The 27,795-nt window shown below is 40.7% G+C and overlaps 1 protein-coding gene across 3 annotated transcripts in view; it reads right to left on the reverse strand.

Moving 5' to 3' along the window:
* Positions 1 to 1,062: 1,062 nt before the first annotated feature.
* Positions 1,063 to 27,795, reverse strand: part of atp1a1b (ATPase Na+/K+ transporting subunit alpha 1b) — a 39,977-nt gene continuing 13,244 nt past the window's right edge. The window contains exons 10-23 of one of the 3 annotated variants that reach the window (XM_063005352.1): positions 21,638 to 21,772; positions 17,681 to 17,876; positions 17,414 to 17,589; positions 15,426 to 15,562; positions 13,519 to 13,669; positions 13,140 to 13,308; positions 11,825 to 11,979; positions 11,610 to 11,733; positions 10,618 to 10,763; positions 10,400 to 10,530; positions 8,010 to 8,111; positions 7,806 to 7,897; positions 7,670 to 7,707; positions 1,063 to 1,579 (exon numbers count right to left, since the gene is read on the reverse strand). In XM_063005352.1, coding sequence (XP_062861422.1) covers positions 7,679 to 7,707; positions 7,806 to 7,897; positions 8,010 to 8,111; positions 10,400 to 10,530; positions 10,618 to 10,763; positions 11,610 to 11,733; positions 11,825 to 11,979; positions 13,140 to 13,308; positions 13,519 to 13,669; positions 15,426 to 15,562; positions 17,414 to 17,589; positions 17,681 to 17,876; positions 21,638 to 21,772 — 1,743 coding nt within the window. In that variant the 3' untranslated portion in view covers positions 1,063 to 1,579; positions 7,670 to 7,678. Of the gene's footprint in view, positions 1,580 to 7,508; positions 7,708 to 7,805; positions 7,898 to 8,009; positions 8,112 to 10,399; positions 10,531 to 10,617; positions 10,764 to 11,609; positions 11,734 to 11,824; positions 11,980 to 13,139; positions 13,309 to 13,518; positions 13,670 to 15,425; positions 15,563 to 17,413; positions 17,590 to 17,680; positions 17,877 to 21,637; positions 21,773 to 27,795 lie in introns of those variants that run through there. The other 2 variants (XM_063005351.1, XM_063005350.1) reach the window with 2 other exon arrangements.

The following is a 27,795-nucleotide window of genomic DNA, read 5'->3' on the forward strand; positions in this document are numbered from 1 at the left end:
GACAGTATGCAGACAGGTTTATGTTAATATCCCAGCCTTACTGTGGGATTGCACTTTCATTTGTTATGACTGACAGCTTAGTTAATTGCTATATTTCCACCAGCTCCTGCTGCATCAATTACATTATCAAACGTTTGTACCCACAGCTGAAGTACAAAATCCTTTGTGGTATTTCGTGTGCAAGTATGTGTGACTAAAAGGTAGGAGGGGTTATATACTACAAAGTCAAGGTACGGAGCCTTATACACCCTCTGGGTCTGTGTTCCAAATATATCCTGACATAAATTTCTTCACAAACGTGTGTAGAAGAACCTTCATGCATATTTAAAAGGTGAACAGCAACACCCTCCTGATTACAAAAACATGTGGGCTTGTACCTTGTACTACTCTGAATAATCACAGTGGTCACTAATCCACAAAACAATTGTACTTACCTATTGCACTTTAAATATGCAGTACGTTTACACAAAGAAAACACCAATCAGGCTTTGTAATTTTGTGTATGTATGGTTTGTGTAGATCCTATTCATTCAAACTATTCTCCAGGCCACCCAAGGACGATGGGGGTCCCTGCTGAGTCTGGTTCCTCTCAAGGTTTCTTCCTGTCATTTTAAGGGAGTTTTTAATTGCCACTGTCACCTTTGGCTTGCTCAACAGTGGTTTGTGGTCTGTCGGTCCTGGATTCTGTAAAGTTGCTTTGAGACAATGTCCATTACACCAGCGGTCCCCAACCTTTTTTACACCACGGACCGGTTTCATATAAGATATAATTTCACGGACCGGCGGGGGCAGGGGGATTTAAAATAAAATAACTATAGAATGAAAAATCTGTGTGAATCCTGAGCTTTTTCGCTGCAACGAGACGCTGCTCCCACCTAGTGGTGATTGGGGACAAAAACACCTGAAGACCCACGGACCGGTACTGGTTTACACATACATAAATTCGACTTGACTTAATATGTTATCATATTTGAACCCACATTTAAGCTGCAAAATGGTGAAAAAAAACATGAATGCCACCACAAAAGCTGCAGGAATGCACCAGAAATTAGTCCATAAAGCAACTGTCCTTATAACTAGTGTCTGTTTTTTTTATTGACACTAATACTCAGACCATCAACAGCAGTAAAAACACTTTCTACTTTTCAGGAAGAGCATGACAGTATTTGCTTTGGAATTGCCAAGTTTCAATCCAGGGGCTGTAGACCAGTACATTTTGTTGTCCAATTTTAACACACTTAATGAACCTTAAAATTCACAGATGTGTTTAGTCAGTCATTCTTTATCAGAGTCATTTACAAACTTTGAGTCAATGACTACAGATCTCTAGTACTGGAATTAAGAAACCCTGATCTAAAGCAAATATTGTTATAATCTAGCCAAAAAGAAAATAAATGGGTCTCTCCGTACACAGTGCTGAGCTGCGCTGCACTGCACTTGTCAAAGTGTAGGTGATAAGATGCATACGGCATGCTGCCCACTTGTCGGAGGGGGCGTGGGTTGGCGTCGTTCTCCTTAAACAGAGCAGGGATCGGCATTGGTGGAGAGGAAGCATGACGTAATCGGGCAATTAGACGCGCTAAAAGGGACAAAAAAGGGAAGAAAATGCATTAAAAAAGAATTTTACCTTAAATGATCAGTTTCATCATTTTGCATTATACGAACACAATCATATAAGAAAGAAAGCATTTAAAAAAGCTAGATAAACAGTAAATAATTAAAAATATGAATCAGGTTCTAAATGTGCCTGCTGCTCCAAAAGCATTGATTTTGAAACAAAACTGCAGAGATTTGCTTCCAGTCAGCTTCAAGAAATTTAAGACCACTGGGAGATGAATAAACCTCTCTTTGTGACAGTGGACATTGATGTGCTAATCATGTTTTTTGGAACTAAGATACTATTTTATCCATCACAAAAAACCACAACTTTTAATTCTTCTTTACCATAGTGTAGATTTGCAATTACAGTAGCTCACCAAATCCACCAAAGCCAGATTAATCAGTTAAAGAGTCAAATGGTTGAGTGATTACTATTACATGTCCACTGCTTTAAATGATATAGCATTTAGTTTACACTTAAATTTGTGAAATGTGAAATTAACCTTGTATGTGGCTGCTTAGCCAAGAAAAACTTTGTACTGAATGCTATTATTACAGATCTCTTAAACCTGTTGCTCTTAACTGATCCCCATTTCTTTCCCTTTTTCAATTCCACTTCCTGCACAAAACTGCTCCTGCCAAGTCACATTCACAGGAGCACAATTCATGACTCTCTAAGCTGGGGCCCCACTTCTGTTTGCTAATAAAAGTAGCATGACATGCTTTGGCTCACATGGTGGGAAAAAGTCAGGGAGCTTAAACTGCTTGTCAGATTTGGTTGAGTTTAACTATGGGAAAATAATCCCAAAGCTTGACCAACGAATGCCAATATTTTCCCTCCAATAATCTATTTTAGAGTTTTAGAATTAGAAGAGTTTTCAAACCAATCTACTTGTTTATTCCTGTCTTTTTCAAAAGAACAAAAAAATCATCAACACAGTGATTTTGCATTCAAATGGTGTTTCAGAATAAATGAGGCTTGAACAAAGAATGAATGAAGCCAATGAAAGGAACAATGTCGTCATGGAACACTAAAACTCATCCAGTCCAGAAAAACTCTGGTTCCCACAAAGAACGTCCTCACTGCTAATGAAATTGTTTAGATGTGCTTGGTGGTAGCCATGCCCACCTCTTTCTTTGTGTTTCTTTGTATTTTGGCATGAAATTGCCACACAAATAAATCACAAAATTTATCACTACATACACTTCATGGGAAAAAAGTTAAGAGTGGCTTTTCCTTCTAAGTAGTAGATTCAGTTATGCCTAGTTCACATTACCCGATTTTTGCCCTGATTTTTGCTCGCCGACTGGTCGTCGCTAGATGTGGCAGCACAGAAGCAACTCTGCTTTTGCTCGGGGATCGAAACTTGTTCAACAACTCGACCCAAGCAGCTCGCCGGTAATTCGACTTGAGAAAAATATCTAGCATGTTAAAAATCTGGACCAGTCGGGCGACTGGTAATGAGTGCGGTGTCGAACTACAGCCAATGAGAACGCAAGATACAGGGTGAGGGGAAACACGGGGGAGGAGTTGTAAAAATGTGGGTCAGGGGCATAATATAGTTTCTATCAGAATACATCGGCACACACACGTTTTACAGTATTTCTAACCTTATCGTTCTCGACAAATCATAATACCAACACTGCATTGCAAAAAAATATTTATTAACCTCGAATTCACTACAGAACAGTTGATCCCTGCTGGTTGCATAGCCCAATCTACTCAGATTCATTTATTCATATATTTTCTCCTTGATTTTACGCTGCACATCAGCGCACAAACAACTTTGATCGCTCGCTTATTGTTGACGTGCATTTTTGAACGTGGTATCATTAAACCCCTCGTCACTTCTCACATATGTTTTCATGACAAAACAGTTTGGGAGACCAGACAGACTCGCCTGCGATTTGTTCTTGTGATAGATTGTGTAGTGTGAAACCCCCAACGCAGATCAGTCATGTAGTGTGAAAACCACAACGACTTAAAAGACTCCCGAGTGCAAGAGATCCAGTTGTGTAGTGTGAACTGTACAGCGATCTGAACAACTTGAAAGTCGTGTAGTGTGAACTTGGCATTAGGTCATGTGTTTAAAACAAAGCACACAGCTGTGCAATCTTCACAAACACTGACAGTACAACGATTTAAACTTTTAGGGGTGGTTTCCCAGACAGGGTTTAAATATAGCCAGGAGTAGGCCTTAGTCTGGAATAGTTCATCATGTCTTTAAAAAGGACTTTCTGAAACACAGATTAACTACTGATTACTAACACCTGGACTATGGAGTCCCAAACTAGCCCACCTGTGCTAGTCTGAATTAGGTGGAGCAAAGCTGCCTACAAAACATGGAGTGGATCCAGAAATGTTTAAAATTGATTGAACTGGAGAAGCAAATACAAGTACAACCATGGCAGCAGAGAAGAAACTGCAATCAAAAAACTTCAGAAAAAGTTGGGACAGTATGGAAAATGCAAATAAAACAAAAACACAGAGTTTCTTACATTTACTTTGACTTTTATTTGATTGCAGACAGTTTGAACCCAAATTCATGTTTTGTCTGCTCAACTTCATTTTATTTCTTAATATACCTCCATTCCTGCATTTCAGACCTGCAACACATTCCAAAAAAGTTGAGATGGGGGCAATTTAGGGCTAGTATTTTGTTAGTTTATTAGGGTTTTAACGTCATGTTTTACACTTTGGTTACATTCATGACAGGAACGGTAGTTACTGCTTACACAAGGTTCATCAGTTCACAAGGTTATATCAAACACAATCATGGACAAATTCGTGTCTCCAATTCACCTCACTTGCTTGTCTTTGGACTTTCCGAGGAAACCGGAGCACCTGGAAAGAACCCACGCAGACACTGAGAACATGCAAACTCCACACAGAAAGGACCCGGACCACAACTGAACCCAGGACCTTCTTGCTGTGAGGCGACAGTGCTCCCCACTTAGCCACTGTGCCACACTTTAGGGCCAGTAATAAGGTGAAAAAACTAGATAATGATGTGATTCCAAACAGTTGATGTCAACAGATGATTGCAGCATCCAGGAAAGAAAAGTCTTTGATGAAAGTCTTTGTTTTTAAACATTTCAATCATTTTCTCACACATTTGTTGACAATGTACCTCAAAGAAAGATTGTAAGGTATTTTCATATTTCTCATTCTACAGTACATATCAGTAAACAATTTAAGGAATCGGAAGGAATTTCAGTGCATAAAGGGCAAGGGTGCAAGCTTTAGCTGAACGGCCGTGATCTTCCATCCCTCAGACGACACTGCATTAAGAACCACCACTCAACAATAGCTGATATAACCACATGGGTGAGGGATTACTTTATCAAACTTTTATCAAGCACTACAATACAGAGTTACATGCAGAAATGCCACTTAAAACTTTACTGTGCAAAAAAGAAGCCTTATTTTAACCATGTCCAGAAGCGGTGTTGACTTCTCTGGGTTCGGAGGCATCTAGGATGGACCATCACACAGTGGAAACGTGTATTGTGGTCAGATTAATCAGCATTCCAGGTCTTTTTTTGAAAAAGAGGACAAGGACCATCCACACTGTTATCAGCTACAAGTCCAAAAGCCAGGGTCTGTCATGGTATGGGGTGTGTCAGTGCCCTTGGCAAAAGTCATTAACACTTCTGTGATGGCAGCATTAATGCAGAAAAGTACATTGAGATCTCAGAGCAATATGTGCTGGATGTTTATTAATAAATAAAATGAAGTTGACCAGACAAAACATGAAATATCTCAGGTTCATCCTGTCTGCAATCAAATAAAACTAAAGTAAATGTAAGAAACTCTGTGTTTTTATTATTTGCATTTTCCATACTGTCCCAACTTTTTCTGATTTGGGGCTGTACATTCTAAAATGATCTCAAAAACTAATGTCATCAAAATTAAGTAATGGGTCACTTTTGTCAGCAAGAACATGTCTAGCTGGTGGTACTCGCTCAGCTTTACTGACATAGTGCAAGTAATCTATTTGTTTTCTTGGACAAACAACATTAATCTGAAGTTAAACCTGCCTCCTGTGAGGTTTAAATTAAGCCTCAATTTAGTCAGCAATAGTGCTAATCTTCCTTCAAGAAATCAAATTAGATAATTCAGAATTAGGTTAAAGCTAGGCCTATTTTAAGCCACGACTGAGAAAGCAGATTTCTGTTAATCTAGGTTAAAAGGCCGTTTTAGTCTAGAACTAGGCTTAATCTCTGTCTGGGAAACCACCCTATAATGTACCACAGTGATAGGATGTTTGCCACCCTTTACAGCGAGTCAGTTTTTTAAATGTCTTGCCTCCTAGGTTAACATTAACTGCTGCTTTTGAGAAGCAGTAATGATTATGAGAAAAGCATTTCAGCCATGAAGCAGTAGGCCATATCAGCTTTGTATAAATAAAGTTCCTGTGGTCGTGTAAACTGGGAAATACTATTTTTCTTACAGGGAAACTACACTCAAATGGCGTCTGGATGCTCATTTTGAGCATTTTCTGCCAGTAAAGATACACATACACAAGGTACACATTAAATTCTACTAAAATGACTGCAGCATTTTATCGTGTAGTTTAGCAGATTGCAATTGCAATTGCAACAGTAAATAAAAGAATAACCATGAATAAACATGCATTTCTGTTGCCTGATTATCATACCACCTTTTATGCATCCTTCATATAATGGGTGTATTTTCCAACAATTACCTAAATGGAGTAAATTTGCACTTTGTATCGGCGCAGTGAAAGCAAAATATTGATGCTGCCTCTGGACATTGTTAATTGTTGGATATACAGGGTTTACAGCTATCTGAGCAAAAGTATTCACTCGCCCACCAACTACATGCTTGCACACACACACAGGGTGTGTTCAAAACCTAGTGAGCTCTCTACATAGGCAGCATTTTACGTCATCCTACGCGCTCCTGAGAAGAAGGCTGTTCGAATTCTTAGATACCTCAAAATGCTGCCTAGTAAGAGGAGACTGTATAGAAATGGTTTGTTAATTTGTTGTAAAAGAAATTAACCATATCCAATACAGCTGTATACAAACATTTTTTGCAAACAGTAATACCTTATTTTATTAATTTGCGTAATTTAACATATTGGAAAATGATAAAATAGTATCCACCATAACAACTGCCACATGGTAAATTCATAACATTTTAAATTTGACAAATTAACAGTATATGTGCATTGAAATGTGCAGAATTTGTGCCCTGTAATTAAAGTTTATTAATAAAAAATTTGTTAAATGTGTCCAAATATTTGTATAGGGCTGCACCTAAAGAAATAAAAACCGGAAGACAGGCCTTATCACCCATCCACCCATTAGCAGTTGTCTATAGATATATAGATTTTTTTTCTCCTGATTTGTAGCGCGTCCAATATTTCCCCAGTTGCATTATGCTGCCTCTCTACTGGTGCTGACCCCCGCCCCGATTGAGGAGAGCTTAACTGTCACACGCCCCCACCGACACGTGAGCAGTAGCCGACTGCATCATTTCACCTGCACGGGGCGAGTTTATATGCCAATCAGTCTTGTGCATGGAGAGCCACACCCTGATCAGCATTATTCCTCTACTCTGTGAGGACACCATCAATCAGCCAGCAGAGGTCGTAATTGCATCAGTTATGAGATCCCTATCCGGCTTTCTACCAGGATGAACAACAGCCAAACGATGTTCATATAGTCGCCCAGCCCAGTCGGATGGCAGAGCTGAGATTCGAAACAATGTATTCGAAATCCCAGCTCTGGTGTGCTAGTGTATTTTCCCGCTGCGCCACCTGAGCGGCCTGCCTACAGATCTTGTAATTATAATGTACAACTTGATTTTAAAGTGTTCATATACAAGTATTTTCTATGTAATGAATATAGTGTAGTAATAAAAGCTACAAGACCAGTACTTAGTTTAGATTAAAGAAAGGCTCAGGACGCTCTATTTATTTGTCACTTCACAGTTAAAACATGTATAAAATTAGTTAAAGCTAATTTACAGATTAAAAACCATACTGTAAACATACTGTACTAATAAACATACTGTACTAATCAAAAGAACTCGACTTGCGTTGATGCTCTAGTAGTATGTTTCACGCTCCACCCAACCTTTAAACAGACAAGCAAAATAATACATTCAGAATATTTGTTTTTAAATGTAAAACATTCATTCATTACTAGATAGGACATAAATATTTGGCATATACCTCCAGGATTACGCCTGAGGATGAGCTTTCTCATTTCATCATAGATAAAGATGAGCAGAGAATAGGGGAAAGCACAGAACCACCAGTTGAGTCTGGGAAAGAAATAATTAAATATATCAAATGTAATATAAAAAAATATTGTGTCTCATCTGATAGTATTTTAATCTATACATGTTTATACATTAGGCGTATAAAATAGCTTACTTAAGTGGGTACATTCTCAGAGCTACATCCATCCCTGGGCAATAGGACAAGAAGGCTGCAAGAGCTGTTTCCTCAAACAGTCCAAATATGAGGATTTTATTCCTAAAAAAACAGGATCAAAATCTTTATAATCCAGGTCAAAGCCTAAGACAGGGTTATTATACGACACCAAATGAGAAAAAGTTGTGACAGTATGGAACAAAAAATACAATAACTTTAACATTTATTTCATTGCAGACAGAATGAACCCAAAATATTTCATGTTTTGTCTGGTCAATTTAATTTGTCAATAGACACCGATCAGCCATAACATTAAAACCACCTCCTGGTTTCTACACTCACTTTCCATTTTATCAGCTCCACTTACCATACAGAAGCACTTTATAGTTCTACAATTACTGACTGTAGTCCATCTACTTCTATACATACCCCCACAACACCACTACAGAGCAGGTATTATTTAGGTGTTGGATCATTCTCAGCACTGCAGTGACACTGACATGGTGGTGGTGTGTTAGTGTGCGTTATGCTGGTATGAGTGGATCAGACACAGCAGCGCTGCTGGAGTTTTTTAATTACCGTGTCCACTCACTGTCCACTCTATTAGACACTACTACCTAGTTGGTCCACCTTGTAGATGTAAAGTCAGAGATGATCGCTCATCTATTGCTGCTTTTTGAGTTGGTCATCTTCTAGACCTTCATCAGTGGTCACAGGACGCTGCCTACAGGGGGCTGTTGGCTAGACATTTTTGTTGGTGGACTATTTTCAGTCCAGCAGTGACAGTGAAGTGTTTAAAAACTCCAGCAGCATTTCTGTGTCTTATCCACTCATACCAGCACAACACACACTAACACACCACCACCATGTCAGTGTCACTGCAGTGTTGAGGATGACCCACCACCCAAATAATACCTGCTCTGTAGTGGTCCTGGGAGAGTCCTGACCATTGAAGAACAGCATGAAAGGGGGCTAACAAAGCATGTAAAATGCTCCTATATGGTAAGTGGAGCTGATAAAATTAACAATGTGTGTAGAAACAAGGAGGTGGTTTTAATGTTATGGCTGATCAGTGTATGTCCATCCTGAATTTCAGATCTGCAACACATTCCAAACAAATTTAAAAAGTAAAGCATTTACCACTTTGTAATGTTGCCATTCATTTTCACAACACTTGTGATGTTTTAGCAAGAGGCCAAGAAATGAAGTGTTTCAGGTGTGCAATGGTAAGGGGTTGTCATTGTCACATTTTTTATTTCAAAATTCTCAACACATTCTCCATTGGGGACAGATCAGAACTGCAGGCAGACCAGTCCAGTACCCGTACAGTCTGCTCTAATATCTCAATGTACATTTCTGCATTAATTAATTACCTTTGCCAAGGACACTGACACAACCCACACTGTGACAGACCCTGGCTTTTGTACTTGTTGTCGATAACACTCTGAATCGTTCTATTCATCTTTGGTCTGGAGCACACGTGTCTATTTCATCCAAAAAAAGATCTGAAATACTAATTAATCTGACCACAATACACATTTCCACTGTGTAATGGTCCATCCCAGATGCCTCCAAGCTCAGAAATATTTATACTCCTTTTGGATATTGTTAACATAAGACTTCTTATTTGCACAGTAAGGTTTTAAGAGTCATTTGTGAATGTAGACCCGTACTATAGTGCTTAACAAATGTTTGTCATTGTATACCCTTGCCCATATGGTTACATCAGCTATTGTTGAATAACATTTCTTGATGCAGTGCCATCTGAGGAAATGGAGATCCAGGGTTTACAGGTATCTGAGCAAAAGGATTTACACCCCCACAAACGACATGCTTGCGCACACACACAGTCACCTGCCTGAGCAAAAGTAGTTGCACCTTCACCATGTACAGTATGTGCTTGCACAAACACGCACACAATATCACCTGTATGAGCAAGTGTATTTGCACCCCCACTAAATATGTGTTTGCACACACAATTACATATATGAGCAAAAGTATTCACACCCCTGCCCCCACATACATACCTACATACACCATAGCAAAAATCCACCAGCACCCTTTCAACCACCAGAAACCACCCTTAACAACTATCTACATCTTAGCAATCAACCTGTTACCATAGAAATGCCTAGAAACATCTTAGCACCCAACCCCTATATCTTACTACCCACCTAGCAACACTATAGGAACCACCTAGCAATGACTTAGCAACCATTTGGTATACTTTGGCAGCCACTGAGCAACCACCTGGTGACAGCTTAGCAACCATCAGATATGCTTTGGCATCAAACAACTGTCTGAGCACCTCTCTAATTTTATTTATGCCTTTTATTTGCATTTTCCATACTGTCCAAACTTTTTCTGAATTGTGCTAGGACATAACTTACTTCATTCCTTGCTGAAAGACAGAGTTCCTTCTAGTCTTGCAGATGATCAGGTCAGACCACTGCACAATCACAATGCTGGCGAAGAAGGCAGTGTGGCAGGTGAACTCCACAATTTTTCTTTGTTCATATGTCTGTGATCAAACAAGAAAAAAGATGTAAGCACCAGCAATAGAAAAACTGTCTATTAATTTTTTATTATACTGAACAGTTAAACTCACCCACTGCTGACCATAACTGTCCTCAAGATCATTTACATGTTTGTTATCCCAAAACACACGGATTCCAAGCAGTCGTGATGGCAAGAACCCATTTTCAGCCAAGATCACAAAGTATGCGAAGAAGCCAGCTAGAGCCTGTATCATACCTGAGAAGAGTGTGGAACCAGGTATTGTAAAACCATACACAGGGATTTAGCTTTTTTAATCTTTTATGTCACCCTGAGATGTGCCTAACCATCATAAATTATTTGTTAATACCCATATAATTTTAAGAAAATAATTATTTATATAGTTTAATAGATTTTTTTTCTCTTTTTTTCTGATCCCCCCCCAATATACAGTTACCCTAATTGCGTTACGCTTCTCCTCCACCGATACAACCCTTCATTGATGACTGAGGAGCAACTGACACATGCCCCCTCCGACACGTGCTCAGTATCGACTGCCTTTTTTCACCTGCATGAGGTGAGTTCATATGCGCCTCTGATCAGCATTATTCCCCAACTCTGCACAGGCGCCATTAATAAGCCAGCAGAGGTCATAATTGCACCTGGTCCGGCTTACCAAGAAATACAAAAAGAACAACATACTTAAGAACAACAGCCAATCATTGTTCATGTGGCTGCCTAGCCCAGCCGGATGGCAGAGCTAAGATTCGATATGATGTATTCAAGATACCAGCTCTGGTGTGCTAGCGTGTTTTACCACTGCGCCACCTGAGCGGCCTAGGTTAATAGATTTAATAATTCAATTTAATTATTTTATATAGATACAGTACATATCTAAATGTATTACATCTATATTTTTCTCTTTGAATTCTACTGTGTTCACTATTAAATTAGCCAAACACTGGCAAATTTTAATGACAAAATAATACAGAAGATACAAAAGAAATAAACTTTGCAACTAAAATTTTAAGACTACCTTGAATTTTATAGTAACTTCAAACAAAGGGATGTCAAATGTCAAAGCACAGAACTACACTTTCTTACCTATTTGCCCATATGCAATACTGATAAGCCTTTCATTCACTAGTTTGTCTGTTTTGGGGTTTCTGGGCTGCCTCTTCATGATGTCACTTTCAGCAGCTTCATAAGCCAGGGAAATAGCTGGAACCTTAATCAAGAAAAATAGTTAGCTGGGATCCCAATTACAAGCAAATCACTAAAGAAAGCATTTAATGGTGTTCAGAGGTTGTTTTACTGACCATGTCTGTTCCAAGGTCAATACACAGAATGGTGACAGTTCCAAGTGGCAGAGGAATATTGGCAATGATAAAAAACAGAAAGGGTGTGATCTCAGGTATGTTACTAGTCAGAGTGTAGGCAATGGACTTCTTCAGATTGTCGAAGATCAGCCGACCTGAACAGAAAAAAAACTCAATATAAACAGCAAACATGTTTTCAGTCTTAGTGCCAATTGTAATTGTTTTAGGTTATGGCCTGTATGAAGATTTTGCACTAGTCTACAGCTATATCATCCTTGTTCAATTGCAAAGAAAGCTTAGTTAAAAAAACAACTGGATGCCTTAATTTCTGACAAAATACTGTACAATATTGTTTTACTGCCACACTGTCAAGACAAGAGGCATCGAGAAGTAAAGGCAACTATTGGTAATATGTACATTAAACTTTCTCAGCCTTATCAGCATTTTAACAGCATTGACATAACAGCATGAAGTAGATGAAATAGATTTAATGCTAAGTAGGTAAAGGTTATCCCCACACACATGTAGACAAAACAGTTCATATTGCCCGATTGCATCACGCTTCGAAGCTCTCTCTCTCTCTCTCTCTCTCTCTCTCTCTCTCTCTCTCTCTCTCTCTCTCTCTCTCTCGCTCTCTCTCTCTCTATATATATATATATACTGTATATACATGTATATATATACTGTATATATATATATATATATACTGTATATATATATATATATTCTGCTCTGGAATACTCAATAGCATACTGGCTCAGTCATTGAATGTCAAAGAGTTAGCACCACCCTCTTAGGAACATGCATTAATATTGCAGCAAGCCCAGGTGCTGCAAATATTCACTGATGAGTGCGGTGGTCTGTGGGAAACTTATTTCAAACTACGGCGTGCTGCTGGGCGCTTTCTATTTCCCCAAGTGGCGGCAGAAACCGCTTACCCCGTTACACACTACGAGCACAACCTATATTACAACTGTCCTTGCTGAAGGTGCAGCCAAAAGCACATTTATTCAGCCTGTAACAGTCTATCACACACGCATGCAAGCTTTTTTTAAGGATGATAAGCCTGGGCAAGTATTTTATGAATGCATTGTGTGTCTACTCATCAGAAAAATCATCCAGTCTAAATAGATAATTTACAGTTGTAAGCACACACTGACCAAAACAGCCTCTTTAATCTTAAGAAAATGAAAACAGGTTGGACAAAGGCCAATGCCATTTTTTGTATACAACTTTTTGATTTATAATGGTTTAAAATGGTTTATGGTTTATGTTATTATAGTAAAAAAAATGCACCCTTTTATAGCAGTCATACCTTCCTCTACACCAGTCACAATAGATGCAAAATTGTCATCAAGAAGGATCATGTCAGCAGCCTGTTTGGACACATCAGAACCAGCTATGCCCATAGCAACCCCGATGTCGGCTTTCTTCAGCGCGGGGGAATCATTCACACCGTCACCTGTAACAGCCACGATGGCTCCCTGTGGCACACATCAATTATGATTTAATGAGATTTAGAGATGAGAGATGAGTTCAACACCTCTATTAAATATCTATTAGTTTTTATCTGTGCTCCATAGCATCATTATGTGACTTCACGATGTATTTCAACGAGAATGGGATTTTGGTTTAACATCACTCAGTAATTTAAAATGACATAGAAACAAAATCTGCAAGGAGAAAATTATTACCTGACGCTGACAGCCCTCCACAATGATTAGTTTTTGCTGAGGTGAGGTTCTTGCGAACACAATTTCTGTGTGGTATTTTAGAATGTCATCTAGTTGTTCTGGGTTTAGATCCTTAAGGTCCCCACCATGGACCACACATGCTTTAGCATCTCTGAAAAAAAAGATTCAATTATTTCAAGTACAAACCCAATTCCAAAAACACTGGGACGGTAAGAGCAATGAAAGTAAAAATAAACAGCAGTAACTTGCTTATATTTGACCAGTATTTCAGTTTTAATGTATAGTGTTAGTTCTCACACTGGTCTGAGTCATTTGTTTCCCACCCATTTACTGCCCTTAGTAATAAAGCTTTGGGTTTTCAGTCCTATTGATTACTTTGATTCCATGCCCCCTTTTTAAGTTAACCTTGCCTTGTTTGTTCTGTATTTAACCCCTCTTGTATTTGCTGGCCAGTATGAGTGAATATCGAGAACCTGTATCAAGTGTTTGCCTAAATCTTCTTTCTATCGATTTCTATGACCATTGCCAGAGTTCTTCTACCATGATTATTGCCTTGTCTTGTTTTCACTGTTTGCTGATAAACAGATCTTAGCTTGTGACCCCGACTACGATTTTGGATCTCCCTTGTCATGTTTTGTATCTTTGGAACTCAGTAAATAAACGTAACCTGCACTTGCATCCCTCCTTGAGTTTTGTTGTTAAATTGGGTGAGAGCATTTACATTTACATTTTCAGCATTTAGCGGACGCTTTTATCCAAAGTGACTTACAGTACACAGTCTAAGCAATTAAGGGTTGAGGACCTTGCTCAAGGGCCCAACAGTAGCAACCTGGCAGTGGTGGGGTTTGAACCAGCAACGTTCTGATTACTAGTCCAGTACCTTAACTGCTAGGCTACAACTACAAGAGCATGTTTATTATTTTGTTACAGTAGCATTTTAGTTCTGTAACAGCTTTAAAACTAAGGACAACAGGTGAGAAAGTGCATTTTTTTTACAATTGTGCTTGATATAACAGCTGCTTAGAGTCTCTGTTGTCATATTTCATGACACATGTTTTAATGACGAACAGGACTAGACTTCTGGCAGGCCAGTCTAGCATCTGCACTATCTTACTAAAAAGCCATGCTGTTGTAACACATCCCAAATGTGGCTGGGTTTTGTCTGGCTGGAAGCAGGGACAAGCTTTACCACTCAACATTAATGTTGCCCTGAGATGGACTGGTGCCTTATCCAGGGTATTCCTGCCATCTATGACCCACTGCCACCCTGATCAGCATAAAGTAATTGTTGAAAATAAAATGAAATAAATAATGCAATCATTCATTCATTGTCTGTTTTACCACCACTTTATCCAATTCAGGGTCGTGGTGGGTATAATTCACTGGGCAAAATGCAGGAAGCACCCTGGACTGGTAGCCAGTCCACCACAGGGTCGCCAGTCCATCACAGGGCAAACACACACACACACACACTCACACACACTTTCACACCTTGGCCTGACCGCATGTCATTGGACTGTGGGAAGAAACTGGAGCTCCCTGAGAAAACCCCACACAAAAAGAATCCGGATCGCTTCACCTGGGATTCGAACACAGGAGCTTCTTGCTGTGAGGCGACAATGCTACATACTGTGCTACCCTTACGCAATTATGCTTTTGGTAAACTAAATCAATTTTAAATACAGTTTGATGTTTATGCATTCTGCAAGAAATGTGTAGCATTTTTAACATTTGACCATATATTTTCAATAACCACTTCATCCTGATCAAGGTAAAAATACGCTCTGGACCGAGAGTCAATTGTGGCACCACAAAGTTACCCAGCTACTCATTCACAGTTTATGTCAATAGGGACACAGGAAGAATATTCAATTGGTAAGCAGCATATTAAAAATGAACAGCTATACCTTGGGTCAACCTCATTGACAGGAATGTTCAAACGGGCAGCAATGTCTTCAACAGTCTCATTGCCTTCAGAAATAATCCCGACACCTTTGGCAATGGCCTTTGCAGTAATTGGATGGTCTCCAGTGACCATAATAACCTAAAACAATAAAAAGTAGGGAAAACACAGTACTGAAATTGGTGATGAATATACAAAATTGAATATACAACTTATTGGTGATGAATATACAAGAAGAACATTTCTAAATTAACCGATTAATTGTTGATATTAGTTTTTTTTTAGATATGTTCTTGCTGTCTCAAGCCATGGTCATTAATTGGAAGTTTGTTTACCATATAATCAAGAAAAGGTCTAGACAATTAAGATTCATTTATTCCTGTGTGGTCAAAAATAGAACACTTGCATCCATATGTTATGAGCAATCTCAACTTTTTAAATGCCAATCAGACATAAACTCATTATAGTTTCTTTGCTTACAGTTTGACAGACATGATTGTCTTAAAAATTGCTATAGCTATAAGTCATTATGGTGTGGCTTAATATTTAAACAAAATACTAAAACTGTAAATAAATCAACATTTAATTAATAAACTATTGTTCAATGTGTGTGTGTGTGTGTGTGTGTGTGTGTGTGTGTGTGTGTTTACAGCAAATGAACAAAATCATTAATAAATAGATTTTGCAACCCTTGTATTGCCCATTTGAAAAGCCATTGTACCCCTAAACTTAGTTGGGTTGTGACACCTTTGGCAGCAACCAAATGGTTTCAATAACTGGACATCAGTCTTTTATATCACTGTGGAGGTATTTTGACCCATTATTCTTTGCAGAATTACCTTAGTTTATCCACACTGGAGGACTATTTGAGCATGTTCTGCCCATCTAGGATTCTGCCACAATTTTAAATGGGTTTAAGAAATTCAAAACAACTTCCTAAAAAAAGTTAATTTAGCTTCTTTTCAGATAGTGTAGGATTTTCTGTTAAAGCAGAATTTTACAACATAATGTGCTGCATGTTGAGACTTTTTGTCTACTTTATGTAGCAGAATTTTTTTATGGAAGTCATGGCTGGCAGTACGCAAGCCTTGGTGTTTCTAGTACAGTGGTACCTTGAAACTCAACGTCAATTGGTTCTGGGAGTGGCTTTGAGTTTTAAAGGCACTGAGTTTCAAGGTATTTTTTTCCCATAGGGATGTATGGGAAACCTCTTAATGTGTTCTGTGGATGTGTATTTAAAGCTATATAATAATGGGGTTGTTTTGGACATTTATACACTGAAAATAACACAAATATAATATAAAAAAACACTGAATTGAAAAGCTGATTCTTACAATTTCTCAGAACCCCGAGCTGTAACACAAGTTTAAAAGTGAAACAGTGAGAAAATCAAGCTAAACACAGATACATGTGGATGCTTTCAAAGTGAATCTGATGGTTATATAAAATGCAGTTTCGTCTAATATGCACACTTTGATGACGTATTACCGCACCGCTCAAGCCTAGAGCTGAACAAAGTGACTGTTCATTGTTAATTTGAAATTAAATAAATACAATTTTAAAAAACAAACTGAGTTTGAGTTTAAGGAAAACATTGAGTTTAAGGGTACAAATTTCTCAGCGAAGGTCGTTGAGTTTTAAAGATTTTGAGTTTTGGGGACGTTGAGTTACAAGGTACCACTGAATATGTGAATCCAAATAATTTGTGAATATTAAGTGATTTTTAAGAAAATGTGGTTAACTGGTTGAGTAATTAAGGGGAAAATTTTTTTAACAGAACCGTTTTTTAAATGATAATTTAAAAACGGATTTAAAAAAGTTTTTGGTTTAGTTTGAAGATCCAAATGTGTGGCAAATAGAAAAAAGGATCACAACAGGAGCAAATTCTTTTAGCATAGCATACAATGATATCAGAGTGAGTATATATTTTCTGTTTAAAGACAGGATAAAACATTTTATCGATTAAAATAAATTTTATTGAATAGGCCATACCTTGATCCCAGCACTCCTGCATTTGCCCACAGCATCTGGTACTGCAGCACGAGGGGGATCAATCATGGACATAAGACCAACAAAGCACAGATCCTCAGTGGGGAAATTGACGATATCAGTATCAAACTGGAAACCCTCTGGGAATTGCTCCTCAGGTAAGAAAAGGTGGCAAAATCCTGGTGGCAATCATATTACCATTATTATGATTTGTGAATCCTTCCAGAATTAACACATCAATCTAATGTTTGAAACACAAACATTACTTACCCAGTACTCTTTCTCCAAGGCCTCCCAGCTCCAGATAAGCGTTCTGAAAGGCTTCTCTCATGTCATCGTCTAGAGGCTGCTCTTTCTCTTGTATCATGATGCTACTGCAACGATCCAGAATTCTTTCTGGTGCACCTTTCATTACAAGCAGGTACTTGGATCGTGACTCAGACTCTGGGTTCTTGTGCACTGAGAGCTACAGATTAGAACAAAGAAATGTGTTTAATTCCAAAATGACAAAACAATGATTAAAGCATTTATGTTATCTTCTAAATCAATTTTTTTGTTTTATATAACAATTACTGCATTCAATTGACTGCACATCATTCTTTACTTAATGGCACACAGTGGTACTATTAGTAGAGGATACAACATAGTGCATTTTTTCAGCTTTTAAGTTTTACGCTTTTAAGGTTTTGCATCTCCCCCCTTGTCCCCAACCTACCTTGGCAACCCCCCTTCACTCACAAAGGAAGAAAAACAATAAAAAGTAGTAATTATAAAATGACATTTAAATGCATGTACATAAGTCCACCACAATACTTGTAGTATTGTAAATGATTCAAGGAGTGTCTGGAATGTCAAGGGAAGTGATGCCAGAGATAAACTCCAGGAACCTACCCCAAGTATGGGAGAAACTTCCTGTGTTGGTTCTGTTCTGGAAACTGTGCAACGTCCTTTAACCAATGGTTATATGTAGGTGGAATGGCGTGTTTCCATCAAAGCCAGATTAGGCGCCTCGCTAAGAATGTAGAGAAGCCTACAACATTGGATTGTGGGGCAGAGAGTAAAACGTCTCTAGGCGATAATCCGAACAAGGCAACCATAGGGCAGGACTTGATGGGTTTGTCCAGAATGTTGGAAAAGCATTGAAAGATTGATCACCAGAAGTTTGTAATGGCGGGACAGTCCCAGAACATGTGAACTAGCGTAGCAAGGGCCAAATGGCATCTGTCGCAGGTGGGGTCGAGGTCTGGGTGAATTTTGGCTAGTTTAGTTTTGGTCCAATACACCCGGTGTACTAATTTAAGTTGGATTGAATACTGCTATTTTAAAGGAAAGTGGTACACAAGCACACTGTTTCTCCAGTTTTACTGGGTAAATAGCATAGCAATTTACCATGATAACTCACATTTTTTTATTTAAGATAAATTATTAAATGTAATTACTAATATTTAGTCTAACTACAAAGAGTAAAAGACAGTTTGCCTTAACTTTGGCTTTGAATGCAAAAAAAGAAACATTCAGCCTCTATGGATACATGACTCTCCATTACTGTATTCTGATTGGCTGGGTGATAAAAATGTGTTTGACTTTACTAAGTGCCATTCTGAACTTGTCGTGTTCATAGTTTTGTTACTCAGCCAGTGTTTGCGGGTCTGGTGGACCCACCGCATTATTGTGTTTTTTAATTAATACCCTCCTCACTCCTAATGTCCAGTATACTGGACATTTTTTTTCTGGGTTTTATAACTCAACAGGAAGTTTTACTTTGTTACACTCACTTTTAGACACTCCAACACAACTCTGTCTTTCTACTGGTTGGTCAAAGACATTGAGAATTTTTTTTTAAGCTTCTTGAAAAAAGACCCGAAGATGGCAGCTGTTGAGAAAGACGCTTGTTGCCTCCGTGACCGAACAAAACATACGTTTTTATCTATTAATGTGCACATATAACCAAAGTGTTTTAGAAATGATGTATTTTTAGAAGGTTTTTGTAATGATTGGTAACAATATAAGCGATGAATATGTATTTACGCATACTTAAATTTCGAGCAAATGTTTTATGTCCAGCCAGCTGGACATTTGGATTTAACGTATTGAATGTTGTTTAGTTTGTCATGCTAACTATGAATTAGAAGATGTGCATCAGTATTACTTTTTGCATTTTTCGTGCTGTACATATCTTTTTCGTGTATGTTAAGGGCTGACAGTAGATGAGGTGCTTAAATTACTAGATGATAGTAATAGACTGCAGTGTTGAGAGTAGTGGGATGAATATCAACAGGATAGTGATAGGGAGTCAAGTGATTCTAAGCCAAGATGTTAGATACAGTGGGGCAGAGCACTTGCCAGTGGTGGGTAGTGATAGCACCAGCTTTCAGAGGTGCAGAAACCCTGGCTGCACCAAAAAATCAAGCATAAGATGTTTAAAATGTAATGTATTTCTTTGCATTCAGGTTGAACGAAACTGCTTTTATGAGTTCCACACAAGGTCCCGTTAAAAAAAGAAAAGAAAAACTCAAAGCTGAAATGCAAAAGGTTTTGATTTGAATAATTTAGATATCATTTATTTTCAAAATATTTATATTGAAAGATAGATATGTGGATAATTTAAAATTTAAAATTAATATTCACAAACTGAATATTCTGTTTTATGTTTTAGTAATGTTCCTTGTTTTTAAAATATATCTATAAAAGGAAAGTTTGTTTATAAGAAAAGGGGAAATGAACAAAGCTAAATGTTTTAATTAAAAAGTTTGAGTTTTCATTTTTAAGGTTTTGAGTTTTTAAAATTAAAAGTTTTAAATTAAATATTTAAAATATTCATATAAATAATTAAAATGTAAATTTTAACTTCTGTATAAACTAGTATATGCTTTTTAATATTATAAACATGTATTACATTATGCCATAAATGTACAATACTTGATATGTCACATGTTATAATGGTAATAATAATATGTAAATTTTTTCAGAATCTTGCACATTTCATGCTCTTAATTCCAAATGTCCAGTATACTGGACACTAAATAACTCACAGTCCCCAAGCAAAATTTCTTTTTTTTTTTGTATAATGTCATTTAAAAGGCTGAAATGAACAAGTGTTGTTACAGGATATTGTTTGTTTTCAAAGCGTCCCATCTCGGGGGTGAGGAGGATACAGCCATAACTTACTTAACATACAAAACAGGTAAATAGTAAATGTTAAAATGTTGTAACATTTTAAAGTAAATATCTCATATGTTGACAAAATATAAAAAAGGAAAAATCACTATCAAAATATGGCTGGAAAAACAGGTTTACATTGAACAAATCAAAATGAAACAACCCTAAGAAATGTAAAACAGTCACAGTCAGTGTAAGAAACACCAGCCTGAACAGATACAGTATCTATATCAGTCTGCACATCAGTCTACACATCAGTCCCGTTGAACAGTCTATTCATGCTGGCCTATACAACACATGAGGGTCAGCTTTACTGTGTGTGTTACATACATTCATTTGATGCATGTATGCTGTGTCTGTCTGTCTTTCTGTGTCTCTGTACGTATGTCTGTCTCTCTCTCTGACTGCCTGCCTTCCTGTCTGTCTCTGCCTGTCCATTTTTTCTGTCCGTCTTTTTTTTATCTATCTGTCTATCTGCCTCTGCCTGTCTGTCTGTTTCTCCCTCGGTCTCTCTTCATGTCTGTCTGTTTCTCCCTCGGTCTCTCTTCATGTCTGTCTGTTTCTCCCTCTGTCTCTCTGCCTGTCTCTCTGTTTCTCTCTGTCTGTCCATCTATTTCTCTCTGTCTGTACGTCTGTCTGTCTGTCTGTCTTTCTCTCTCTTTGTGTGTCTCTGTCTTTCTGTCTGTCTGCCTCTCTCTCTCTCTGTCTGGAACTCCACATGTGTAATATAAATGTGTAGGGGGGGGTGTACAGTATGAACTCATTAAAAACGTGTTATTTTATATGTTCTTCACACAAAATGAGCCAAAGGCAAAGAGTCTGAGGTTAAAATAATAATAAATAGCATCATTTTTATTTTGGTAAACATTGAAAACGGGTCCCACTGACCCAAACACCACACAAGGGTTAAATTATGTTAATCTTTTAACGGGTTCTAACTGTAAAGAAAATGATATTATAATAATGCCAAGAATAATTAATGCAACATTTTGACCAGTTGTAGTTAAGTAAAAGACCCGACATACTCCAATAAAATCCTCAATCTTAAAAACAAATCTATAGACCTACCTGGTATTTGTTAGTTGAGTTAAAAGGAATTTCTGCAACTTTATTATATTTATCTCTCATCTCTTTCACAGATCCACAACAAAGTTCAATACACTTTAGAAGAGCAGACTCAGAAGCATCTCCAGCAACATCTCTCTGTGGACAAAAAACACCAGTCAGGCAATTTTTACTTCTGTTCAATCTAGTTATAACAGTAAGTCTGTTATTCTGTGTACAGTTGTGTACAAATGTACACCGATCAGCCATAACATTAAAACCACCTCCTTGTTTCTACACTCACTGTCCATTTTATCAGCTCCACTTACCATATAGAAGCACTTTCTAGTTCTACAATTACTGACTGTAGTCCATCTGTTAGCCCCCTTTCATGCTGTTTTTCAATGGTCAGGACTCTCCCAGGACCACTGCAGAGTATTATTTGGGTGGTGGATCATTCTCAGCACTGCAGTGACACTGACATGGTGGTGGTGTGTTAGTGTGTGTTGTGCTGGTATGAGTGAATAAAACACAGCAGCGCTGATGGAGTTTTTAAACACCTCACTGTCAATGCTGGACTGAAAATAGTCCACCAACCAAAAATATCCAGCCAACAGCGCTCCATGGGCAGCGTCCTGTGACCACTGATGAAGGTCTCTAAGATGACCAACTCAAACAGCAGCAATAGATGAGCGATCGTCTCTGACTTTACATCTACAAGGTGAACCATCTAAGTAGGAGTGTCTGATTGAGTGGACAGTGAGTGGACACACTATTTAAAAACTCCAGCAGCGCTGCTGTGTCTGATCCACTCATACCAGCACAACACACACTAACACACCACCACCATGTCAGTGTCACTGCAGTGCTGAGAATCATCCACCACCTAAATAATACCTGCTCTGTGGTGGACTTGTGGGGGTTCTGACCATTGAAGAACAGGGTGAAAGCAGGCTAAAAAGGTATGCAGAGAAACAGATGGACTACAGTCAGTAATTGTAGAACTAGAAAGTGCTTCTATATGGTAAGTGGAGCTGATAAAATAGGCAGTGAGTGTAGAAATGTCACACTTGAGCCTTCTGTGTGCTCCTGTCTGCCACACCCACCTCTATTGGAGCAATCAGCCTCCAGCCAGCTCCCCTCTCTGGATTGGTTCTCTGGGGCTAATTAGCCCCAGCTGCAATATATTTAAGAGAGGAACTGGGAGAGGCTGGTGGGGATTTCTGGATTTGTTTCATTGTAACTTTGCCTTACGGTTTGCTACTAGTTCCTGTCTTGGTGATTTGTTCTGATCCTGTCTGTTAGCCTGATCCTGTCTGTTAGCGTGTGTTTGTTAGCCTGTTTAGTCTGTTCAGTCCTGTTTAGTCTGTTTAGTCTTTGTTTAGCCTGTCCGTTAGCCTGTTTAGCCTGTTTCGCCGGTTTAGTCTTTGTTTAGCCTGTCCGTTAGCCTGTTTAGTCTGTTTAGTCTTTGTTTAGCCTGTCCGTTAGCCTGTTTAGTCTGTTTAGCCTGTTTAGTCTTTGTTTAGCCTGTCCGTTAGCCTGTTTAGTCTGTTTAGCCTGTTTAGTCTTTGTTTAGCCTGTCCGTTAGCCTGTTTAGTCTGTTTAGCCTGTTTGTTCACCCTGTTAGTCATGTAAGCCCTGTTAGCCTTGTTAATCCTGTTTAGTCTTGTTAAGTCTGTTTACCCTGTTTAGTTTGTTAGCATTAGCCTTTTGTTTGTTTAACCTCCATGTGTTAGCTCTGTTTGTTAGCTCTGTGTGTTAGCTTGTCTTGTCTTGTTGTACCTGTCTTTTGTTTATTAATAAATATAGTTTAGTTATTCTCATCTCTGCGTGTGTGTCCGCCCCTCCTGTCTGTCTTAGCCCACAAAGCGTTACAGAATAATCCCCCAAAGAGGACACAGCGAGATGTTTTTTGTCCATGTTTTTCCGGACTTCGGCTCCATGAGGTTTCCTCAAACCTTCCCGCTTAGTAGGCCAGCTCCATATGATGGAAGCGACTCAGGCGTCGAAGGCTTCCTTCTACAGAGCCAGCTCTACCTGCAGAACCTTCTGGACCCCCAGCCAGCTGAAATCGACAGGGTGCGATTTATGATGTCTCGGCTGAGGGGTGCTGCTCGTGAGTGGGCTAAGCAGCTTTGGTCTGACAGGGGAGTTGAGCTGAACTCGGTTAAGGTGTTTAAGGGCCTCATGAGAGCAAAATTTTCCTGCAGCAAAGCGCCCACTGCTAATGTGGTCCGGACTCCAGTGTTTTCGCAGCTGAGTCCAGTTTCTCCAGGGTCCAAACAGCTGACTTCTGACGCATATCCAGGGTCCAAGCAGCTGATTTCGGACGCCTCTCCAGTGTTTTCGCAGCTGAGTCCAGTTTCTCCAGGGTCCAAACAGCTGACTTTTGACGCATATCCAGGGTCCAAGCAGCTGATTTCGGACGCCTCTCCAGTGTTTTCGCAGCTGAGTGACTTTTCTCCAGTGTTTTCGCAGCTGAGTCCAGTTTCTCCAGGGTCCAAACAGCTGACTTTTGACGCCTCTCCAGGGTCCAAGCAGCTGATTTCGGATGCCTCTCCAGTGTTTTCACAGCTGAGTCCGGTCTTTCCAGGGTCCAAACAGCTAACTTTTGACGCATATCCAGGGTCCAAGCAGCTGATTTCGGACGCCTCTCCAGTGTTTTCGCAGCTGACTTTGGACGCCTCTCCAGGGTCCACGCAGCTGAATGACGTTGCTCCAGTGTTTTCGCAGCTGAGTGATGTTTCTCCAGTGTTTCCCCAAGTGACTTCGGACGCCTCTCCAGGGTCCTCGCAGCTGAATGATGTTTCTCCAGTGTTTTCGCAGCTAACTTCGGACGCCTTTCCAGGGTCCACGCAGCTGAATGTTTCTCCAGTGTTTTCGCAAGTGACTTTGGACACCTCTCCAGGGTTCTCACAGCTGTTTCAAGAAGCTTCTCAAGGGTTTTTGCAGCTGATTCCGGACGCCTCTCCAGGGTCCTCACAGCTGAATCAAGGAGATTCTCAAGGATTTGTGCAGCTGATTAATGACGTTTCTCCAGTGTTTTCACAATTGACTTCGGACGCCTCTCCAGGGTCCTCACAGCTGAATCAAGGAGATTCTCAAACATTTGTGCAGCTGATTAATGACGTTTCTCCAGTGTTTTTGCAGCTGACTCCGGACGCCTCTTCTCAAGGGTCCACGCAGCTGACTCCGGACGCCTCTTCTCAAGGGTCCACGCAGCTGACTCCGGACGCCTCTTCTCAAGGGTCCACGCAGCTGACTCCGGACGCCTCTTCTCAAGGGTCCACGCAGCTGACTCCGGACGCCTCTTCTCAAGGGTCCACGCAGCTGACTCCGGACGCCTCTTCTCAAGGGTCCACGCAGCTGACTCCGGACGCCTCTTCTCAAGGGTCCACGCAGCTGACTCCGGACGCCTCTTCTCAAGGGTCCACGCAGCTGACTCCGGACGCCTCTTCTCAAGGGTCCACGCAGCTGACTCCGGACGCCTCTTCTCAAGGGTCCACGCAGCTGACTTCGGACGCCTCTTCTCAAGGGTCCACGCAGCTGACTCCGGATGCTTCCTCTCAAGGGTCCACGCAGCTGACTCCCGAAGCCTCTTCGCCAGGCTCACCGCAGCTGACTCCCGAAGCCTCTTCGCCAGGCTCACCGCAGCTGACTCCCGAAGCCTCTTCGCCAGGCTCACCGCAGCTGACTCCCGAAGCCTCTTCGCCAGGCTCACCGCAGCTGACTCCCGAAGCCTCTTCGCCAGGCTCACCGCAGCTGACTCCCGAAGCCTCTTCGCCAGGCTCACCGCAGCTGACTCCCGAAGCCTCTTCGCCAGGCTCACCGCAGCTGACTCCCGAAGCCTCTTCGCCAGGCTCACCGCAGCTGACTCCCGAAGCCTCTTCGCCAGGCTCACCGCAGCTGACTCACGAAGCCTCTTCGCCAGGCTCCACGCAGCTGACTCACGAAGCCTCTTCGCCAGGCTCACCGCAGCTGGCTTCTGTTCCCGAGTTGGTGTCCTCCGACGGCACTTCTGTTCCCGAGTTGGTGTCCTCCGACGGCACTTCTGTTCCCGAGTTGGTGTCCTCCGACGGCACTTCTGTTCCCGAGTTGGTGTCCTCCGACGGCACTTCTGTTCCCGAGTTGGTGTCCTCCGACGGCACTTCTGTTCCCGAGTTGGTGTCCTCCGACGGCACTTCTGTTCCCGAGTTGGTGTCCTCCGACGGCACTTCTGTTCCCGAGTTGGTGTCCTCCGACGGCACTTCTGTTCCCGAGTTGGTGTCCTCCGACGGCACTTCTGTTCCCGAGTTGGTGTCCTCCGACGGCACTTCTGTTCCCGAGTTGGTGTCCTCCGACGGCACTTCTGTTCCCGAGTTGGTGTCCTCCGACGGCACTTCTGTTCCCGAGTTGGTGTCCTCCGACGGCACTTCTGTTCCCGAGTTGGTGTCCTCCGACGGCACTTCTGTTCCCGAGTTGGTGTCCTCCGACGGCACTTCTGTTCCCGAGTTGGTGTCCTCCGACGGCACTCCTGTTCCTGAGTTGGCGCCCCCTGATGGCGCTCCTGTTCCAGAGTTGGTGTCCTTCGAAGGTGCTCCTGTTTCCTCATCGGCACCCACCGGCGGCACTTCTGTTTCCTCGTTGGCGCTTCCTGACAGCGCTTCTGTCCTCAAGTCGGCGCCCTCTGATGGCGCTCCTGTTCCTGAGTTGGCGCCCTTAGATGGTGCTTCTGGCTCCTCGCCAGCGGCCCCCGATGGCGCTTCTGAACTCTTGTCGGCACCCCCTGACAGTGCTTCTGAACCCTCGTTGGCGCCCCCCGACGGCGCTTCTGGATTTCCGTCGGCACCCCGAGTTACCGCACTTATGTCATGCCTGCCTCGGAACGTTATGAATTACTTTAAATTCGCCCCGCAGGGTCCAGGACCCCCTTTTGTGTTTATATTTGGGCACGCCGGGAGTCGTGCCTACAGGGGGGGCTACTGTCACACTTGAGCCTTCTGTGTGCTCCTGTCTGCCACACCCACCTCTATTGGAGCAATCAGCCTCCAGCCAGCTCCCCTCTCTGGATTGGTTCTCTGGGGCTAATTAGCCCCAGCTGCAATATATTTAAGAGAGGAACTGGGAGAGGCTGGTGGGGATTTCTGGATTTGTTTCATTGTAACTTTGCCTTACGGTTTGCTACTAGTTCCTGTCTTGGTGATTTGTTCTGATCCTGTCTGTTAGCCTGATCCTGTCTGTTAGCGTGTGTTTGTTAGCCTGTTTAGTCTGTTCAGTCCTGTTTAGTCTGTTTAGTCTTTGTTTAGCCTGTCCGTTAGCCTGTTTAGTCTGTTTAGTCTGTTTAGTCTTTGTTTAGCCTGTCCGTTAGCCTGTTTAGTCTGTTTCGCCGGTTTAGTCTTTGTTTAGCCTGTCCGTTAGCCTGTTTAGTCTGTTTAGTCTTTGTTTAGCCTGTCCGTTAGCCTGTTTAGTCTGTTTAGTCTTTGTTTAGCCTGTCCGTTAGCCTGTTTAGTCTGTTTAGCCTGTTTAGTCTTTGTTTAGCCTGTCCGTTAGCCTGTTTAGTCTGTTTAGCCTGTTTAGTCTTTGTTTAGCCTGTCCGTTAGCCTGTTTAGTCTGTTTAGCCTGTTTGTTCACCCTGTTAGTCATGTAAGCCCTGTTAGCCTTGTTAATCCTGTTTAGTCTTGTTAAGTCTGTTTACCCTGTTTAGTTTGTTAGCATTAGCCTTTTGTTTGTTTAACCTCCATGTGTTAGCTCTGTTTGTTAGCTCTGTGTGTTAGCTTGTCTTGTCTTGTTGTACCTGTCTTTTGTTTATTAATAAATATAGTTTAGTTATTCTCATCTCTGCGTGTGTGTCCGCCCCTCCTGTCTGTCTTAGCCCACAAAGCGTTACAAGAAACAAGGAGGTGGTTTTAATGTTATGGCTGATCAGTGTATATGAATCAGTTGTTATTGTGGGGTGGCACAATGCAACAGCTAGAATGCCACACAGCAACTTTGTTCCTTTAGTCCCGGGTTCAGTCCTCACTTCATAACACTGACTGTACACACTGTTCTCATCTTTTCTATATAGGTTTCTTCCAGGTACTTTGATTTCCTCCCACCTCTCAAAACATGCAGAAGGTAAACTGGCTGCACTAAATTGCCTCTATGTGCATGGCTGATTAAAGTAATGTAAATTTGTTTCTCCATATTTGATTGGTCCAGAA

Source organism: Trichomycterus rosablanca, chromosome 12 (assembly GCF_030014385.1).
Source record: "Trichomycterus rosablanca isolate fTriRos1 chromosome 12, fTriRos1.hap1, whole genome shotgun sequence".
Lineage (NCBI taxonomy): Eukaryota > Metazoa > Chordata > Actinopteri > Siluriformes > Trichomycteridae > Trichomycterus > Trichomycterus rosablanca.